General features: G+C 32.4%; 2 protein-coding genes and 1 non-coding gene across 4 annotated transcripts; 2 read left to right on the forward strand and 1 right to left on the reverse strand.

The window, feature by feature from the left end:
- Positions 1-2,378: 2,378 nt before the first annotated feature.
- Positions 2,379-2,502, reverse strand: LOC148563025 (small nucleolar RNA snoR77). Its single transcript, XR_015891502.1, has one exon. It is a non-coding gene; the product is annotated as a small nucleolar RNA snoR77 (small nucleolar RNA).
- Positions 2,503-4,946: 2,444 nt separating this feature from the next.
- Positions 4,947-14,919, forward strand: LOC107605171 (L-arabinokinase). 2 transcript variants are annotated; one of them, XM_016306949.3, is made up of 29 exons: positions 4,947-5,284; positions 5,686-5,793; positions 6,945-7,013; positions 7,115-7,198; positions 7,391-7,467; positions 7,726-7,792; positions 8,069-8,126; positions 8,236-8,303; positions 8,388-8,450; positions 8,978-9,031; positions 9,120-9,222; positions 9,311-9,420; positions 9,509-9,628; positions 10,087-10,143; positions 10,247-10,413; positions 10,534-10,675; positions 10,785-10,868; positions 11,332-11,457; positions 11,908-12,038; positions 12,126-12,207; positions 12,406-12,493; positions 12,766-12,809; positions 12,914-13,009; positions 13,093-13,169; positions 13,358-13,552; positions 13,730-13,895; positions 14,048-14,119; positions 14,231-14,434; positions 14,526-14,919. In XM_016306949.3, the coding sequence occupies exons 1-29, from the start codon at positions 5,186-5,188 to the stop codon at positions 14,685-14,687; spliced, it is 2,973 nt and encodes a 990-aa protein (XP_016162435.1). In that variant the 5' UTR covers positions 4,947-5,185; the 3' UTR covers positions 14,688-14,919. The 2 variants fall into 2 exon arrangements, with proteins under 2 accessions (XP_016162435.1, XP_088346001.1); XM_088489875.1 differs by lacking the exons at positions 4,947-5,284; positions 5,686-5,793 and adding an exon at positions 6,666-6,810.
- A 1,125-nt stretch (positions 14,920-16,044) lies between these two features.
- On the forward strand, positions 16,045-18,100 carry LOC107605170 (sequence-specific DNA binding transcription factor). The gene is made up of 2 exons (XM_016306948.3): positions 16,045-16,635; positions 17,358-18,100. Exons 1-2 carry the CDS (start codon positions 16,119-16,121, stop codon positions 17,984-17,986), a joined length of 1,146 nt encoding a protein of 381 aa, XP_016162434.1. The 5' UTR covers positions 16,045-16,118; the 3' UTR covers positions 17,987-18,100.
- Positions 18,101-18,176: the final 76 nt, after the last annotated feature.

Raw genomic sequence — 18,176 nt, forward strand, 5'->3', positions numbered from 1 at the left:
ACGCGGACAAAAATATGCCCAAATTTTATTATTGACAAAAATACCTTCAAATAATTTAAAAATACAATAACAATATCTAACAGTAAATATATATTTTAAAAAAATACCTTCAAATTGGTAATTATAACAATGCCTTCAAATTGAATTTCGATGCAATTTTTTGCAAGAATGATTATAAAAATAAGATATTATTATACATAAAAATTGGTAATTTTTTGTTAAGTATATATTTTTTTATAATTTTTTTATTAACAACCAATAATACTTTTAAAAAATTACAAAACAATATATACTTAACAAAAAATCATCAAATTTTAAGAATAATAATATTTCATTTTTCTAATCATACTTGCAAAAAATTACATCAAAATTCAATCTCTAATGTATTTTTTGTGAAATACATATTTAATGTTAGTTTTTTTGCAAGATTATCTAACATTAAATATGTATTTCTCAAAAAATATATTAGAGATTGAATTTTGATACAATTTTTACAAGCATGATTGAAAAATAAGATATTATTATCTTTAAAATTTGGTAATTTTTCGTTGAGTATATATTTTTTTTTGTAATTTTTTTGTTGACAACTAATAATACCTTTAAAAAATCACAAAAAAAATATACCTAGAAAAAATTACCAAATTTTAAGAATAATAATATCTCATTTTTTTAATTATGCTTGTAAAAAATCACATCAAAATTCAATCTTTAATGCATTTTTGAAAATATATATTTACTTTTGGGTATTATATTGTGTTTTTAAATTATTTAAAGGCATTTTTGTCAACATGAATCATCTGAATAATTCGGAGACGTTTTTGGTAGTTAATCCTTGTATTTTATTCTATTTGATTAGGTGAATTACTCATATATATATATATATATATATATATATATATATATATATATATATTTTTGGTTTCCCACGGTATCCCCCAACCCGGCAGGTCAAGGACTAATCCGTCGCGGTACTGAGCTCCATTTAAGGGTTTGCCGCTGGCCAATGGGTTGCTGCATGCACATGGCGGGATTCGAACCCCCGACACTTGCTTAAGCGGACTAGTGAGCTAACCACTAGACCAACCCAACTTGGTTTACTCATATATATATATACTGACTCAATAAATAAAAGTCAGGCCCAATAAAGACAAAAAGTCCACCCAAAAAAATGGCCTTTACTAAATACGTGCTTATCTATATATAATTGTCTTTCCAAATTTTTTGTACTATCTCTATCTTTCTAAAAGATTGATAAGGAAAACGGTTATCTATTATGAAAGATGGAATTACTCCAACAAAAATAATTATCAACTCTCTACTATAAATACACTTATATTCTATAGATATAATACTAAAAAACCTACTTAAAATCGTTGCTAATTAACGTTCAAGCTCAAATTAACGTTTCAACCCATGATATATTTGAGGTCAATAACTATTTTAATAATTAACGGATAAACAACTTGGTATAATGGTATTAAGTTATGGCAATCAAATTTGAATAGTGAATAAACTAAGTCTTATAATAATAATAACAGCTACAACAATAAAAATCAACATAACATCTACACGAGAATTTATATCAATCCTTGGAGGCTTGGACCCAAATAAATGCATTTTTTTGACAACCTGATCTAGCTGGGCCAATATTCCTAAAAATTTAATAACACTGTTAATATCAAAGGGAGAAACAAGCCATCTTCAGCCATTTCGACCAAATCCTATTCTTATGATGTTTAGCAACAAGGAAGACAATTTCTTTAATCCATTTAGACCAAGTCCTATTCTTATGATGTTTCCTTGTCAGTTTCACTTCAAGGTGTTTCCTTGTCAGTTTCACTCGAGTGGTTCAAGCCTTCAAGGTTCACCGTGGAGAGATAATAACATTTATTTCAGTTCTAATTTATTATAAACTAATTCTTTTGAATTGAATTAACTCCAACTTTTCAATTCAGTTCTATCACACTTCGTTTCCAAACACACTGTTGACCCTTCAAATTGTAAAAAAAAAAAATTAAAAATGTAAAATGTAATTTTTAATCTTTTATTATTCTCTTTTATATTTATTCTTAATTCCACTTATAAAATTATAAAAAATCACATTTTATTCTTTTAATTATTAAAAAAATTGAGAAACTATTTTCCCAATTTACTTTAGACTAAAATCCCTCCCTATTCTCTGCACCATTCTTTTAACATATTATAATTTATCAACAAATTTTAAAAATACAAACCATTAACTGCCATTACTTAATTTAATTTTTCAAACCATAGCAGAGAAACCTAAGTTGCGTGGACAACAAAATTAATACAAAATCAATCAAGAAAAAAAAAGGGGGAAAACCACGGAAAAAAAAATAACTAATAAATAATTAAATAATATACTTGAGCTTACTAGACCAGCTTCAAAGAAAATCTCAGCAAGTCTGAAGAGCAAAAGGATTTAATTTTCGAGCAGTTTAACGCCCCTCTTGTCATTTAATCGTGTCAAGGAGGCTGCCTGAATTACTACTCGATAATTAAATATTTTCAATTATTTCTTAAAATTATCCAAATTAAAGCATGTATCAACCTTACACCAAAAGTGATACGCTAGATCGATTGAATAAACTTCGTAGGTATCGTGGGTGAAGAAGAGGCTGATTGGGATTTTTTATAGGGAGCTGCATTCATCTCTAAAGCACGAGATTATAGAAGCCAAAGAGCCAAACTCCAGCCCCATAAAAATCACTAAAAGAAGAAAAGAACAAATATCAAACATTAAACTAACAGAGAGAAACTCAACTGCGCCTGAGGAAAACCCTAACCTCTGTTGAAGAATTTAGGGATGCCATGGTATATATAGGAAGAGAAAGAAGATTCAAAAAGGTAGGGTTTCCGTGAAATTTTTTTTTGGTCTTAGCTCTTAGGTAGGGTTTGGATGACGACTGAACTGATGCGGCACTTACTCTAAAATGGGCTCATTTTGGCCCATTGGAAAAGCTGTACAACTGTATTCCAAAATTATAAAAGAAAGGGGCCGAAAAGGCCCAACCAACCACACGCACATGGCGAGGTGCAAGTTGAAAAGAAATGACGAACTTGAGTGATCAGTTCATTCGTCCGTTTAAACAAATGTCGGGGTTCAAATCTAATTTTGTATATGCAGCAACCTATTCACCAGTAGTAAACTCTTAAATAGAGTTTAGATCCGTGACAAATTAGTTCTTAAACTGTTGGATTAGAAAATACCATACACAACTAAAAAAAAAGAAAAAGAAAAAGAAATAAAAACTCGATCAAAAGCAATGCCATCTGGAAACATATCTCTTACCCAAACAATTATGCAACATCTCAATAGACAAAGAGGTGAAACTCACAATTTCCAAAATCAGCTAATTAATTAATATTAGTTTCTTAACATTCTTCTATATTATTTACTGCCTTTAATTATAACTACTACTTAATTTAGGCTAAAATGAAATTATAATTTTAACATTTTCACTACTTGACACTATCAAAGTCAGCATATAATATATAACCATTTATATATTCTAATCTCCTTACGGTAAATATAGTAATTGTTGTATTTAGTAATGAACATGATGAGATTGATGACCGTAGTTGTGACTTGTGGTAAAAGTTAGAACTATTTATTTCTATTTATAATGTTAAAAGTAAAATTATGTACTAGAAAATAAAAAATGTGTACTAATTATTAATATTTTGACTTTCCAGCATATATGCTATTAAATATTCTCAACAAGACTAGAGAATTTCTTTCTCATTATTTTGATTATGGATGGATTTCAAACAAGTTTGGCACGCAACACAACTCATTTCACTCTCATTCTCACACACTCCTAAATCCAAATCCTCGTCACTCATCTCTATCCATTTTTTCTTTTTAAATCAGCATCATCAAATCCATCAATGCCTCATTATTTTGTCCATATTCTATTTATGATGACGAGTTCATGACAATGATGATAAGTTGATAACAACATAAACCCACTCATACATTATTATTATTATTATTATTATGTATATATTTATTTTTTATATTCAGTACTACTTATTGTTAATTATTAATTTTTATAGAAATTATTTTTCCCATTGCTAAAATGCTATCAATTAATTAATTAAATCAAGTTTCCAATCTGGATCCTATTTTTAAACTACAAGTGATTAATTATTAATTAATTAATTAATCTACTGGTTTAAGAAATTAGTTTACTTATCTTGTGTCTCATTCATCCACATTTGATCCAGTTAAATTCATATATAAAAATAGTCAGTTAGAAAAGTGATAGTAATTTAGATTTTGATAGAATTAAAATATCTATTATATCCTTTATACTTATTTTACCTTTTTTCTTTTAAATTAAAAATAAATAAATTTTAAATTTTGAAAAGAAAATAAATTTATTTAATTCAAATTATATTATATCAAAATAAGATAAATAATAAAGGAAAAACATAAATTTTATATTTATTTTATTTATATAAAAAATATATAATATTGTTTCATAAATATATGCTTACACAAAATTGATTTTATTTAAAAATTTTTTTTTGTGTTTTTAAAATTAATTACAAACTTGTCTTATTTTTTTAATTAAATTAAATTTTTAATTCAAATTAAATAAATTTATTATTATATAGCTCAAATGGCATAATCTTTCCGTACTCATCTAAAAAGTCACGAATTCGAGTTTTTCTATCTTTGGTAAAAAAACATTATTGTTAAAAAATATTTTAGTCTTTTAAATTAATCCTAAAAGAGTATTTTATCTTTTTAATTCTTTTAACTTTTTATATTTTGTTTTTGTGATAATTTTATAATAATTTTTTTGTGATTAATTTTATAATAATTTATTAATAATAAAAAATAAAACAAATATAAATTAAAACAATAAAAAAAAAATTTAATCTAACCAAATTTTAATGCTCATCCTTCTCTCTTTAATTACGGAATGTTAAAATTATAGATACAAACTTTTTCTCTTTCTTTTAGTTAAGAGATATTAAAGGTCTATATGATTTTGGATTACCAAATCACGTGCCTTGAATCTTATTTATTATCTTAGCTTTCCGAAATTGAAGGAAAACGGAGGAATTTACAAACTAAAAAACACAACAAAAAAGAGAGAAAAGAAAAAACAAATCATTCCGAGTTTTGATCTGAAAAAAAAAAAAGATCAAAATGAGGATTGAGGAAGCAGTTTCAGCTTCGAGCAAGCACCTCGTCTTCGCTTACTATGTTACTGGCCATGGTTTTGGCCACGCCACCAGAGTTGCCGAGGTTTTTCTTCTTATTCATTCCCTCTTTTTTTTTAAATTTATTTTATTTTTTCTCAATTCTCTCCTTTGTACTCGTCCATCACTTTTCGGTTCAATGCCGCTATTGTTCGCTCTCCTTTGTATCCTAAAAAATCGAATTGATTTTTGTTTATGCGCTTTTCAATTTTTTTTGAAAAGAAATCATTTTTTTTGTGGAAACGGATTAAATATTTTATCATTTGTAAATTGTGATGAATTAAAAGTGCAAAGTAAAATAGGAGAATTAGCTGATTCATCATACATGTTTTAAGATTAACTAGTTGAAAATTTGGCTAAAAAATTCTCCAATGATGATGATTTCAATTGAAAATATATTGTATCTTGTGATTGTAATGTGAATTTTGGTTTGGAATGGATGAGTAGGTGGTTCGGCAGTTGATCCTAGCGGGACATGATGTGCATGTAGTAACGGGTGCTCCTGCATTTGTTTTCACCTCTGCAGTTGATTCTCCTCGATTGTTCATTCGTAAGGTCAGTCTTTTATTGTTATCATCAATGCCTTCTGAAACCATAACTCCTCTCTTCTTTTTTTTCTCTCTCCTCTTCAACTTTTCTTTTAGTTCAACTTTAAACTTTCTAAGTCTTTTTTTTAAAAGAAAAGAAAAAAAAAAAAAAAAGAAAAGATGAAACAAATTGATAATTAAAAAAATAATTACTTTTTGATTTGTATTTTTATGTTTTAGATTTTATAAAAATAATAAAATTCAGAAAAGAAATAAAAAAGAGTACGCACTAGTTAGTGCTCAAACATTGGTGGCTATGGAGTACACATGGATTTAGATTTTTCATTTATTATTATAGGATCAAATTTAAAAGTAAACTAATCAAATTTGAATTATATAAGCTGTTGTAATTTTTATTGGATAAGTTTATTAAATTTTGATAATATAAAATTTTAAATTTTGAATATTAAAAACTAAAAGTAACTAAGTAAACAAGAGGGAAAAAGACAATATTTATAAAATGTTATTTAAGTAAGAATAATACATTATCTAAACATGTTAAAATTAAAAGGATAAATTTAATAATAAAAAAAAGTTATATTTTATACTATTATTTAATGTAGTTCAAATTGGATTAGTTTTGATTGGATTTTATTTGATTTGAATACTCCAATTTTTAAGGCTAAAACAATCCCATCAACTAAATGAATTATTTATATGAAGTTATGAACTGAAAAACATATTTAATCCCTATTGTGAACCCAATGTAAACTCAAAATTTGTGTTATTATCTTTTTCAAGTTTTAAATGACCATATTTCTATTGTTTATCTCTTAATTGGAGTTTAGAAAAAAAAAAGGCAATTTTTAAACTAAATATATAGACATGCACATCTTCAAATGGGTAATGCAAGATTTTTAGAAGGATAAAATGCTCAAGTGAACTTTCAAGTGCTACCTGCAAGGGGGCATGTTCATAAACCCAATGAAAAAGTGCATGTTAGCTACAGCTAGAACAAATGTTGAAGCAGTTCTAGAGTATCAGGGTTAGTTAGGCATCTGAAACATTTACTTTTTATTGCTTTGAGAATTTGTATCCTAGTTTTGTCCAAGGGAAATCTCTTAAAAATCAAAGACTGGTTTCAAAGAGAATGCATATTTATGTATTTATATAAAACAGGTGCTTTTGGACTGCGGAGCAGTTCAGGCAGATGCTTTGACAGTTGATCGTCTTGCCTCTTTGGAGAAGGTATAGAAACCACCAAATTATATTACTTATAGTTGTTATATTTTGGCAATACTTTCTGCTTCTGTTTATGTTGCTGATCGCTTGAGTTGTATTTGGATTAGTATTCTGAGACAGCAGTGAAGCCTCGTGCGGAAATCTTGGCACAAGAAACAGAATGGCTGAATTCAATTAAAGCTGACTTAGTGGTATGGGACATACTCTCTCCTTTTTTGATTGGAATCGACAAGTAAATCGCAATGTTTTGATATTAAAATATAAGTCAAGGGGAGCTGTCTTACTCTAAAAGCTAACAACTGACAGCAAAACAGTTAAACAAAACAGCATTACACAATGAATTATGTTTAATGGATCCTTGCATAACTAATCTGAGATATCAGGTATCTGATGTTGTCCCAGTAGCATGTCGTGCAGCAGCAGATGCTGGTATTCGGTCTGTCTGTGTAACCAATTTTAGGTAACTCAGTTGCATCCTTTTTCCTTCATAATGTTATTCACTTTTGTTACCTAAAGTACTGTTTAAGGTGGAGGGACTATGGATTGCAAGAATATATGCTGTTTGCCAATGATGAATGAATATTTAAATCAATGCTGGGGATTGATTTTAGTTGCCAGTTCAATGCCTTGATTGTCTGTAGCTGGATAATCAAAATTCGCAGTTGCTCGTCATGTCTTGTGCTTGTCCTTACCCTCATTCCATATCTTATGATTTCAGTTGGGACTTCATCTATGCAGAATATGTCATGGCTGCTGGAATACATCATCGCTCAATAGTGTGGCAGGTTATAAAAATTTTCTTTAGGAAATTATCTGCTCCCTTTTGCACATTATTTGACAGAAGTATTAGAAGTTTCTGATTGTCTACCTTGTATCCAGTGTTATTTTGTATTTTTTTAAAATGCATTTGTGCTATTCTTATCCAGATTCTTTTGGGTGTTAGGGACATATTTTTGAAAGTAGAATTCTTTTGAACTGTAATTAGTCTACCTTTTCTTTTTCATGCTATATTTTGTACTTGAAACAAGATATATAACTATATCTGCACATCATTGATTCAGATTGCTGAGGACTATTCCCACTGCGAGTTCCTTATCCGACTCCCGGGATATTGCCCAAGTAAGCCAGTTCTTAGATAATTAAATTACAATAGCCTAACATTAAATGAAATCCTCCTAAATTTCGTCTTGGATATAGTTAATGATAAATGTGGCATCTATTTTTGTAGTGCCTGCTTTTCGTGATGTTATTGATGTTCCTCTTGTTGTGAGGAGGTTGCATAAATCTCCAAAAGAGGTACTGCCAAACAAAACTTTGCGGAGCTGTTTCATAGGATGGTTTAACTCCTAATCCATGAACTTTTAATTTTCTTTGTTGAAGGTGAGGGAGGATCTTGGTGTAGCTGATGATGTGAAGTTAGTTATTCTCAACTTTGGTGGACAGGTTATTACTTAAATCTTTATTATTATTATTATTAATAGTAGTCTTTTCTCTTTCTTTCTTTTTTCTATTTTTTAAAAGAAAAACAGAACTTGAAGGCAATTGTTCTAGGCTTCTTTGTTTTTCTTACTCGTTTTTGTACTACGCACTGCGTTGTAAGCGGCTGTAAAAAATCTCCCACAAAAATTTTTGCTTTCTTCCTTCTCCTGAACTCTATAAAGCCAGTTAACAAGACAAGTCTTTAGTGCACACACAATCTTTGCCAAACATACTAAACAATGCATTCAATAAAGCCAGTTAACAAGAACTGTCATTTGGATATTGCATGTTTTCACTCTGTAATTTAGATTTTGATAAAATATGGTAGTCCCTAAGAATTTGAATGTTATGCCTTTGTGTCTATGAGAGTATGTGAGCCAAAAATTCTAAATATTGAAATCTTGTGATATTTGTGGTTCTAAGACTCTAAACAGAATCATGCTCACCATCTGACTTCCGACTTCTGCCTATATGATTTTGTTTTTCTCCAGCCAGGAGGATGGCAGCTAAAGGAGGAATTCTTGCCACCTGGCTGGCTGGGCTTGGTACGTACTCCTTCTCCACCATTCTGTTTTGAGTTGTCACATTATTTTTTATTTTTACTTTTTACATACATGTTATTTGGTGATCCAGGTTTGTGGAGCTTCTGAGAGCACCAACCTTCCTCCAAACTTCAGAAAACTTGATAAAGAAGCATATACTCCTGATATTATTGCAGCATGTGATTGTATGCTTGGTCAGTTTGAGGCTTTAATTTTTTTAAATATTAATTTTGTGAGTTGTTGTTGTTGTTGTTACTATTATTATTGTTATTATTATTTCAGGAAAAATCGGATATGGAACTGCAAGTGAAGCCTTGGCATATAAGTGTCCTTTTGTCTTTGTACGTAGAGATTATTTCAACGAAGAGCCTTTCTTGAGAAATATGCTTGAGGTACTACCTCTCTACTTTCTTTATATTAGTATAAAGTATTTTTCCACCTCTTGAGTGCCTAAGTAATTATCTATTTTTTCTTTGGTAGTTTTATCAATGTGGCGTTGAAATGATTAGGAGGGATTTACTCACTGGTCACTGGAGACCTTATCTTGAACGTGCAGTAAGTTTGAATCCCTGCTATGAAGGAGGCATTAATGGTGCTGAGGTATCATCTTATTCTTGAATTAATTGACTCATTTTGCGTAGGTGCTTTCATAATGCTTTATTTGTTAACTATCATGTAAACTTTAAGAATTTCCCCCCAGTATAGTTTCCGGAATAAACCAGAGTGGCTACTTAATGGAAAATGTTGAAACTAAATGGATGGTAGGAATTTCTAGTTATCGAATATACATGAAATGAATTGTACCTGGTGCGCTTGGATCCATACAGGTATCTGACATAATCAAAATCAAATTTTCTTATGATGATCCATTGCACATGCCTTCTGAGGTCATCATACATGAAATAACTTAACTAAGCAGATCATAAATATAGATTGTTTGCTGGTAAACTATCTGCTGTATATCAGTGTAATGCATGTTTAAATTCTTCTATTGTTGCTCCTTGCTACACCTTCGTTTGCATGTAGTAACGTGTCATGTTTAAAATTTTCAAATGTAGATGGCTGCCCACATCCTACAGGAGACTGCATTTGGGAAAAATTATGCATCAGATAAGGTAAAGGACTATTGATACCTATTAGTTATGGTTTTAGTTCACAAGCTTCTGGTTTCATGAAGATTTGGAGAAAAGACTGAACATGGACTTAATAAATGTGCAGCTTAGTGGGGCAAGAAGATTACGTGATGCTATTATTCTTGGGTATCAACTGCAAAGGGCCACTGGCAGAGACGTCGCAATCCCAGAATGGTATGTAAATGCTGAAAGCCAACTTGGCCGGCGACCATCAGATCGGCCAGCAGATTTTGAAAGTGCTTTGGTTGAATCGTAAGTTTCATTTTACTTCAAGTGCTCGTAATCTTTTTTGTGACTATAAAAAGTCTCTTTGGTTTTATAAAAACGTTCTTGTTTTAAATGCCTCTTTATTTCCTTGTATTCTTTCTTCAGTGTAATAGATGACTTTGAGATTCTGCACGGAAATGTTCAAGGTTTTCCAGATACTGTGGCTTTCTTACATAGCTTAACTGAATTACATGCGAACCCCAAAAGGCGGGAGAGTAGGGCTGCAGCTTCTCTGTTCAACTGGGAGGTCTTGACCATTGCCATTTTTTTATTTGTTTTATTTTTGTGATATTACACTACAGATGTCCTTTTTGTTATTGGTTCTTTCAATTTTTGATGTTGAATCATTATGACAGGAAGAAATATATGTGACAAGAGCTCCTGGAAGGTTAGATGTCATGGGTGGTATTGCTGACTATTCTGGAAGCCTTGTTCTTCAGGTTGTATCTCTATCTCTCCTGTACAAGCATAACATTAGTGATATGTAAAGTTAAGCATCAGCACAAAACATGTCCCGGAACTAAAAGGTCAATACTTTAATTGACAATTACTTGAAAGAATAAAAGTCTCATAGGTGCTTCTTGTTGAGATAGTAATGTTACCGTACAACATATATTTTCATTATTTGTATATTCCAGTGCTACTGATAGAGTTTTGCTTAAAAAATCTTCCAAATAGTTGAGTATTCTTTCTATAATAATGTAAAAGAGTTAATTGTCCTAAAAGTTAAAGCTATTAATTAGGTAGAGCCTTATAAATAGTTACTTCAGAATGTTATTGACCCAACAGGTTATTCCAGAAAATATAGACAAATATTCACTCAAAGGAGCCTGCTGTGTTGCTGTGCAAATTCAATTTGAGATATCATATTGACATTGCTTCTTTTGTAACATTATCTTGTAGATGCCAATCAAAGAAGCCTGCCATGTTGCTCTACAAAGGCTCCATCCAAGTAGACATAAGCTGTGGAAACATGCTGCGGCTCGACAGAATGACAAAGGAGGAGAGGCTACTGCTGTTTTACAAATTGTATGTTGAAAATGTGCAAAGCTTCTAAATAGTTTGTTCAATTAACAATGACTGCTGGTTTATATATTTTAGAATGATATGCTTGACAGTTCTGATCACAAGAATCAAAAGATACAGCAAGCCCAGTTGAAGAATATAGATTTAGCACCCGATGAGGCCTATCAATATAGGCTCTCTGGAGAAATAATGCACAAATCAATGTGATTCCATATTATTGATATGAAATATGCTATTTCTATATAGTCTAACCCGAGAAGTTGAAAACTTGTGAAGCTTAAATTGTAAAATAAGATGGAATATGGGGGGTGTTTCTGAACTCACTCTATTTGGATGTTCTTTTGAACTATTATGAATATGTGTTTCTGAATGATACAAGATTTGACATTATAGGTTGGAAGGAAATATATAAATAGCTTTATCAGTTTTAGTAAATGATTACTTCATGTGCAGGTGTCATATGGCTCAGAGCTTGGCTATCGTAGTCCAACATTTGACATGGATTTGTCTGATTTCATGGAAGATGGCAAGCTAATGTCTTATGAGAGAGCAAGGAAATATTTTGCTCAAGATCCATCCCAAAAGTGGGTAGTAGATATGCATCACTTTATATGCATCTTAGGCATTTAGAACATTCTATTATTATACTAATTGAATGATTAACTTCACAGATGGGCAGCATATGTTGCTGGGGCAATTTTGGTCTTGATGACTGAGATGGGTGTGCGTTTTAACGACAGTATCACCATGATGGTAACTCCTAATTCTCTATTAAGTTATTGAATACTTGGTTTAAACAAAACAAATATGGAATAAGTTATAACTGTTAAGGTTTATCTGCTTCTCTAACAAATGAAGGAAACAAAGTATATTGAGAAACAAAGTACTTAGAGATGTAATTCAGTATATACTGTAAAGGTTTGAAAACTTTCATTTTCTTGTTATGCATAGATTTCATCAGCAGTCCCTGAAGGGAAAGGTGTATCATCTTCTGCATCTGTGGAGGTCGCCAGTATGTCTGCAATTGCAGCTGCTCATGGTAATAAGCTCTTTTCCAATGTTCTGTTTACAGGGACTAAACTTCAAGCTCTCCTTTCTTATCACACAAGATTCATTGTTTCTTCTCATGAAAGAAAGCTACACCCAATTTTTCTGCAAACAAGATCATTTGAATTCTTTTTCTTATATATTTTGTTGGGAAAGAGTTAATTTTTCTGTGATCTTTAATGGTCATGTTTAGTGAAAGCGAAACGGATCCTTATTTTGTGCAAGAAAATATTGATTCCATTATTTTCTATATTTGCAAATCAGGATTAAATATCGACCCAAGAGACCTCGCTATACTTTGCCAAAAGGTTGAACTTCATCCTATATTCCAATCAAAATTCTCTATGATATTTATTTATCTCTTGCATGCATTTCAATTAATCAAACTTCATTCTCTTACAATATTCGTTAGGTGGAAAATCACATTGTAGGAGCACCATGTGGCGTCATGGATCAGATGACTTCGGCATGTGGTGAAGCCAACAAACTTCTAGCTATGATTTGCCAGGTATGCATCAGTACAAGCTACAGGGAACAGTGTTTCTTATTCTTTAGACTTGATATCATTGGTGCTGCTTGTTATTGATGCAGCCTGCAGAGATTGTTGGCCTTGTAGAGATTCCCAACCATATCCGTGTCTGGGGAATTGATTCTGGAATAAGACACAGGTATATGGACTAACAATATTTGGGTTTTTCCATTTATGTTTGACCCTTTCTATAATCTTTCACATATACTGTCTTTGAAATGCTGATCTTTTACCACCCTTGGAAAATATCAACCTATTCCATATTCCCCGTTATTCTATCTTCATGGTGTTTGAAACATCCTAATTCCTAATTGTCATCTATTTCAGTATTGGAGGTGCAGACTATGGTTCTGTCAGAATTGGCACCTTTATGGGTCTGAAGATGATTAAGTCTAAAGCTTCTGATGAATTGTCTGATATGCAAACTAATGGGCTGAACAATGATGAAGTGGAACAAGATGATTTAGAACTACTTAAACAAGAAGCTTCCTTAGACTACTTATGTAATTTGCCTCCTCACAGGTAAATTCCATGTTTATTTGAAAGGAAATCATGAGTAGTAATGGCTTTGAAGGAGTAAGAAAATAATTAGATCATAATCTATCAATTCACTTCCCATATTGCTGGTGTAAGTAGTAGTACCACACTATACATTCGCGCAAATATAGAATTCCTTCTTTATACGGATTTCATTTACAGATTTGAGGCTCTTTATGCTAAGCAAATTCCAAACTCCATTATTGGTCAATCATTTTTGGACACCTACAAAAATCACAATGATCCTGTCACTACTATTGATGACAAGCGAACTTATGGAGTGAGATTTCCCACAATGCATCCCATCTATGAAAACTTCAGAGTTAAGGTAAGTCTTGCAACCTTTTGCTGTAATAACCTGCTAATTATGTAATCAGGCGAGCATAATAGTTTTTATTTTCCACTTGGAATTGCTAAATGCATCAGTCATTTGTTCCCTATCTTGCATAATAGTTTCTTAATCAATTCCTTGGTGTGCAGACCTTCAAATCACTTCTAACGTCAACAGCTTCAACTGATCAACTTACTGCCTTAGGAGAACTGCTATATCAGGTACAAGCATGATTTCAGTTGGCCAACTTAGTTCCTTAATATTTTGTATTGAAGAAAACTAAAATATAAAGAAGGAAAACAGTTTGGCTTCTAACTAATTATGATTTGCAGTGTCACTATAGCTACAGTGCTTGCGGACTTGGCTCCGACGCAACAGATAGGCTTGTACACTTGGTGCAGGAGGTGCAGCATAGTGCAGCCTCTAAAGCAGAAGACACAACATTATGTGGAGCAAAGATCACTGGTGGAGGTTCTGGTGGAACTGTTTGTGTAATTGGTAGAAACTGCCTCAAGAGCGGTGAACAAATTATTGAGGTATCTTAGTTTCAAATTTTATTATGAATAGTATTCCATTGTAAATCACTTTTCAGAATTTTCTTAAACCTTGAACAAATTTTGATTTCAGATCCAGCAGAGGTACAAGAAGCAAACTGGTTATTTGCCTTTTATTTTCGAGGGTTCATCGCCTGGTTCAGGAAAGTTCGGGTACCTGAAAATACGCCACCGAACTGGTTCCAGATCCGATGTCAGGATGGGTTACACCAGTGACGAAGGGAGTCCGATATGATCGGGTCTTGCATTATTCAAGCACCTTGGAAATCATTGCTTTTAAGATGTTGTACACTTTCACCAATTATTAACATTCTCATTAGTAATTTTATATTTATGGTCAGAAGCAAAGTTCCTGGCCGGTTTATAATATTAAAGTGGTGAAGTTGGATTATGTAATTACAGCATTACACCATTGGTGTAATATTATGAAACTCACTTGGATATACCATTTGCGCACCTTTGATAAAGTTTCTTATCCTACTATTAGCTGTTGTCAAATTAATTTTCTTCTACAGTCACAACTGGCAAAAAATGTGGTAGCAGTTACATGAATTCTTATTCTTATTACTAAATCTATTGCTAGGTACACGTCTGCATGACTGTTAACGCCCAATTTGTGAGAACTTTTGTTTTCTTCTTGTTCCAAACGCTCTATACTGAACAATAGCTTAGTCCATCCAAACGAGGTGTAGCTGATAATGGTCTAGCTCGTCGGAAAAAGATCATAGAATAGATTGGTAAAATGAAAAAATAAATTTAATCCAACTAGAAGGAAATACTCCAAATTTTCCTACCAATCCGAAGTGAGTTCCACTAGTTGCGACTAATATTATTAGAGTTGTTAGTAGTTGGAGAGTTAAGATAGTAATGGCTAGTAGTTAATAGATGGATATTTATGAGGTTAATAGGTAATATCTCTATAAATAAGTTGACTATCGTATTATATAACAACAATTTCAATACGACAACAACTTTACATATAATATTATCTTTTTATTCTACTCTTTTTCCAGAAATTTAACAGATACCTTAAATTAAATTCTTGAATTTGTTATATCTCTTTGAACTAATATAGTTTTGTAATCAATTCACAGTTGAACAGAAGGCAACGCATAGCGAATAGCTTACATAAGTTAATACTTAATAGGAGAGTTTGGTTTTGAAATGTGTTTAATTTGTCCGGTTCATATGAGAATGAGTTTTTTTCGTTATAACACAATAAGCCATTGGAATCCTTGATTCGGGTTAAATTATGAGCAGTAAAAAAGAATTATTGATGGCATTATGAGCAACGATATTTTATTTTATTTAGAAACTCGCTTTAGTTATCTTCTTCTCTTGGCGGAGTTAAATGGCAAAATCTATTGTTAATTAATTATATATTATTAAATATTTGTTTAAAAGATTTATTTTTATGCACCAATATGCACCAATATGCACCAATAATGTAAAAAAAATTATACAAATATTTAATCAAAATTACATGTTTAGATGGTTTTTCAAATGCACAAAAATACGGAGAGATTTAGTAAAATATAGATACAAAACTAAAAGATAAATTATTATTATTATTATATGAAATGGGATATTAATACTACGATGGCGTTTGAGCAATAAGCCGAAAAGGGAAACCACTGCCTCTACGTTTCCACTCTTCCTTCGCACCATGACCGACACCAACAACGCCAAAAACGACGACGTTGATGACGACGCCGTCATTCGCCGCACGCGTTCCCAAGCCGCACCAGATTGGACGGTTACCGAATCTCTAATCCTCGTCAATGAAATCGCCGCCGTCGAAGCTGACTGCTCCACCGCGCTATCGTCCTACCAGCAGTGGAACATCATCGCCGGGAACTGCGCCGCTCTCGACGTTGGCCGGAACATGGGCCAGTGCCGCCGGAAGTGGGACTCTTTGCTCTCCGATTACCAGAGAATTAGGGCGTGGGAGGAGGAGGAATCCAAGAAGAAGAAGAAGAAGAACAATGCGCGCGGTGCGTGTTCTTATTGGGCGTTGAAAGGGGAAAGGGTTCGGACGCTTCGGTTGCCGGAGGATTTTGACAGAGAGTTGTATAGGGCGGTTGATGGAGTCGTCAGGGCTAGAGAAGAACGAGGGGAGGTTCTGGTTGAAAGTGATAACGAAGAAGCTCGAAATGAAGTTCTCGATGTTACTGTGGAAATCGGTACGGTACGCTTTGTTAATTTTTTTTTTCTTCTTCTATGATTATTTTAATTTTTTTGCTTTGACGAAGTTTGTTTATTTTCTGGAAACCATAATTATGCTGGAAACCAAGAGTTATCACTCAGTTCATCGTCTAAAGATTAATAAATATAGGTCACATTTAATCAATTGGGTTGGTCGAGTGGTTAGCTCACTAGTTCATTTAAATGCAGATGTTTGAATACTACTTCGAGCATGTAGCAATTTACGGGCCCACTGACAAACTTTTAAATGGAATTGATTAGTCTTTGCCTGCCTAGCCGGGAGATACGTGAGAAATCAAAAAATAAATATAGGTCACATCTAATAACTATTGCAAAAATCCTCAAAATAAATATAGGTCACATCTAATATATATTGCAAAAATCCTCGTTACCTAGGAGTCTTTAGGTATAGAAAACTAGAAATAGCATTACTCTTCAAAATTGGTGAACCTATATATATATTTATAGGTGTCACTGCTATGTGGAATATGTTTGAACTGAGAAGGAAGGAGATAGCAATTTGCTACTATTTTGTAGAACAACAGCTCCTGTCCCCTTCTGTAACATGTTTGTCTCCACATTTTCTTAAAGAAAACCAATTTCTATTAGAACATTGCCAAGCATCTTATAGGTGCTTGTCTCTGCAGTTCTTAGAAGTTTTCTGGTGATTTGAACTTTTATTAATGAATTTGACAATTAGGGTCCAAACGGAAACGGCAACGAAGTAAATCTGAGAGACACCCGGAAGATAAACATAAGAAATGCATCCCAGTTGAGTCTTCAGGAGACCAATCTAGAGAACATGATCAAAGAGGTTGCCATGTACAAATGTCCAACAAAAACCATGAAGAAGAGCTAGAGAAACATGATTCAGATGATGAATATTTGAAAGATTTCCTAGAAGATAAGTCCAAGTCGAAATCTAAAGCAGAAAAGACTCCAAAGGATAAATTAGAAATCTCAGTGAAGACCCCTGCCGAAGTAGAGCTTCAAGAAAATGATGATACAGAGATGCCGAAGCCAACCTGTTTAGAAAAGGTAGCTAGTAGCAGCAGAGAAGAGAATGAGGAAACAATGGCCCTGAAATTGGTAACAAGTAGTAGCAGAGAAGAAAATGAGGAAACAGTGGCCCTGAAATTGCAGGAATTGGCAGTGAAGATTCAAGCAATTTGTAATGAATCGGCAGACTGTCAGGCAGCTGGCTCACAGAATGTTGAGGACTACCTTACTGAATTTACAAGATGCCAAGGGGACAAGCTCATAGAAAATCTGGCAACTTTTGCAGATATCGTTAAAAAACTATGTGGTCTTCTCCAGGAGTGTAAATAAGCAGTTCAATTCAGTTGATGTAATTGCTTTTGTTTTATCCTTCTTGGTTAATGTTATCATTTATCAAGAGTAGAATTGTCATTTCATGCCAAAGATTTATTTGCTTTGCTATAATCTGTAGCCCCTAGTATTCGTGTTAGTGAGATGCCGAGCAGTGAGGTATCCCATCTTTAGGATTAGGGTATATTTT

This window comes from Arachis ipaensis, chromosome B6 (genome assembly GCF_059453495.1).
Source record: "Arachis ipaensis isolate K30076 ecotype BB chromosome B6, ASM5945349v1, whole genome shotgun sequence".
Classification (NCBI taxonomy): Eukaryota; Viridiplantae; Streptophyta; class Magnoliopsida; order Fabales; family Fabaceae; genus Arachis; species Arachis ipaensis.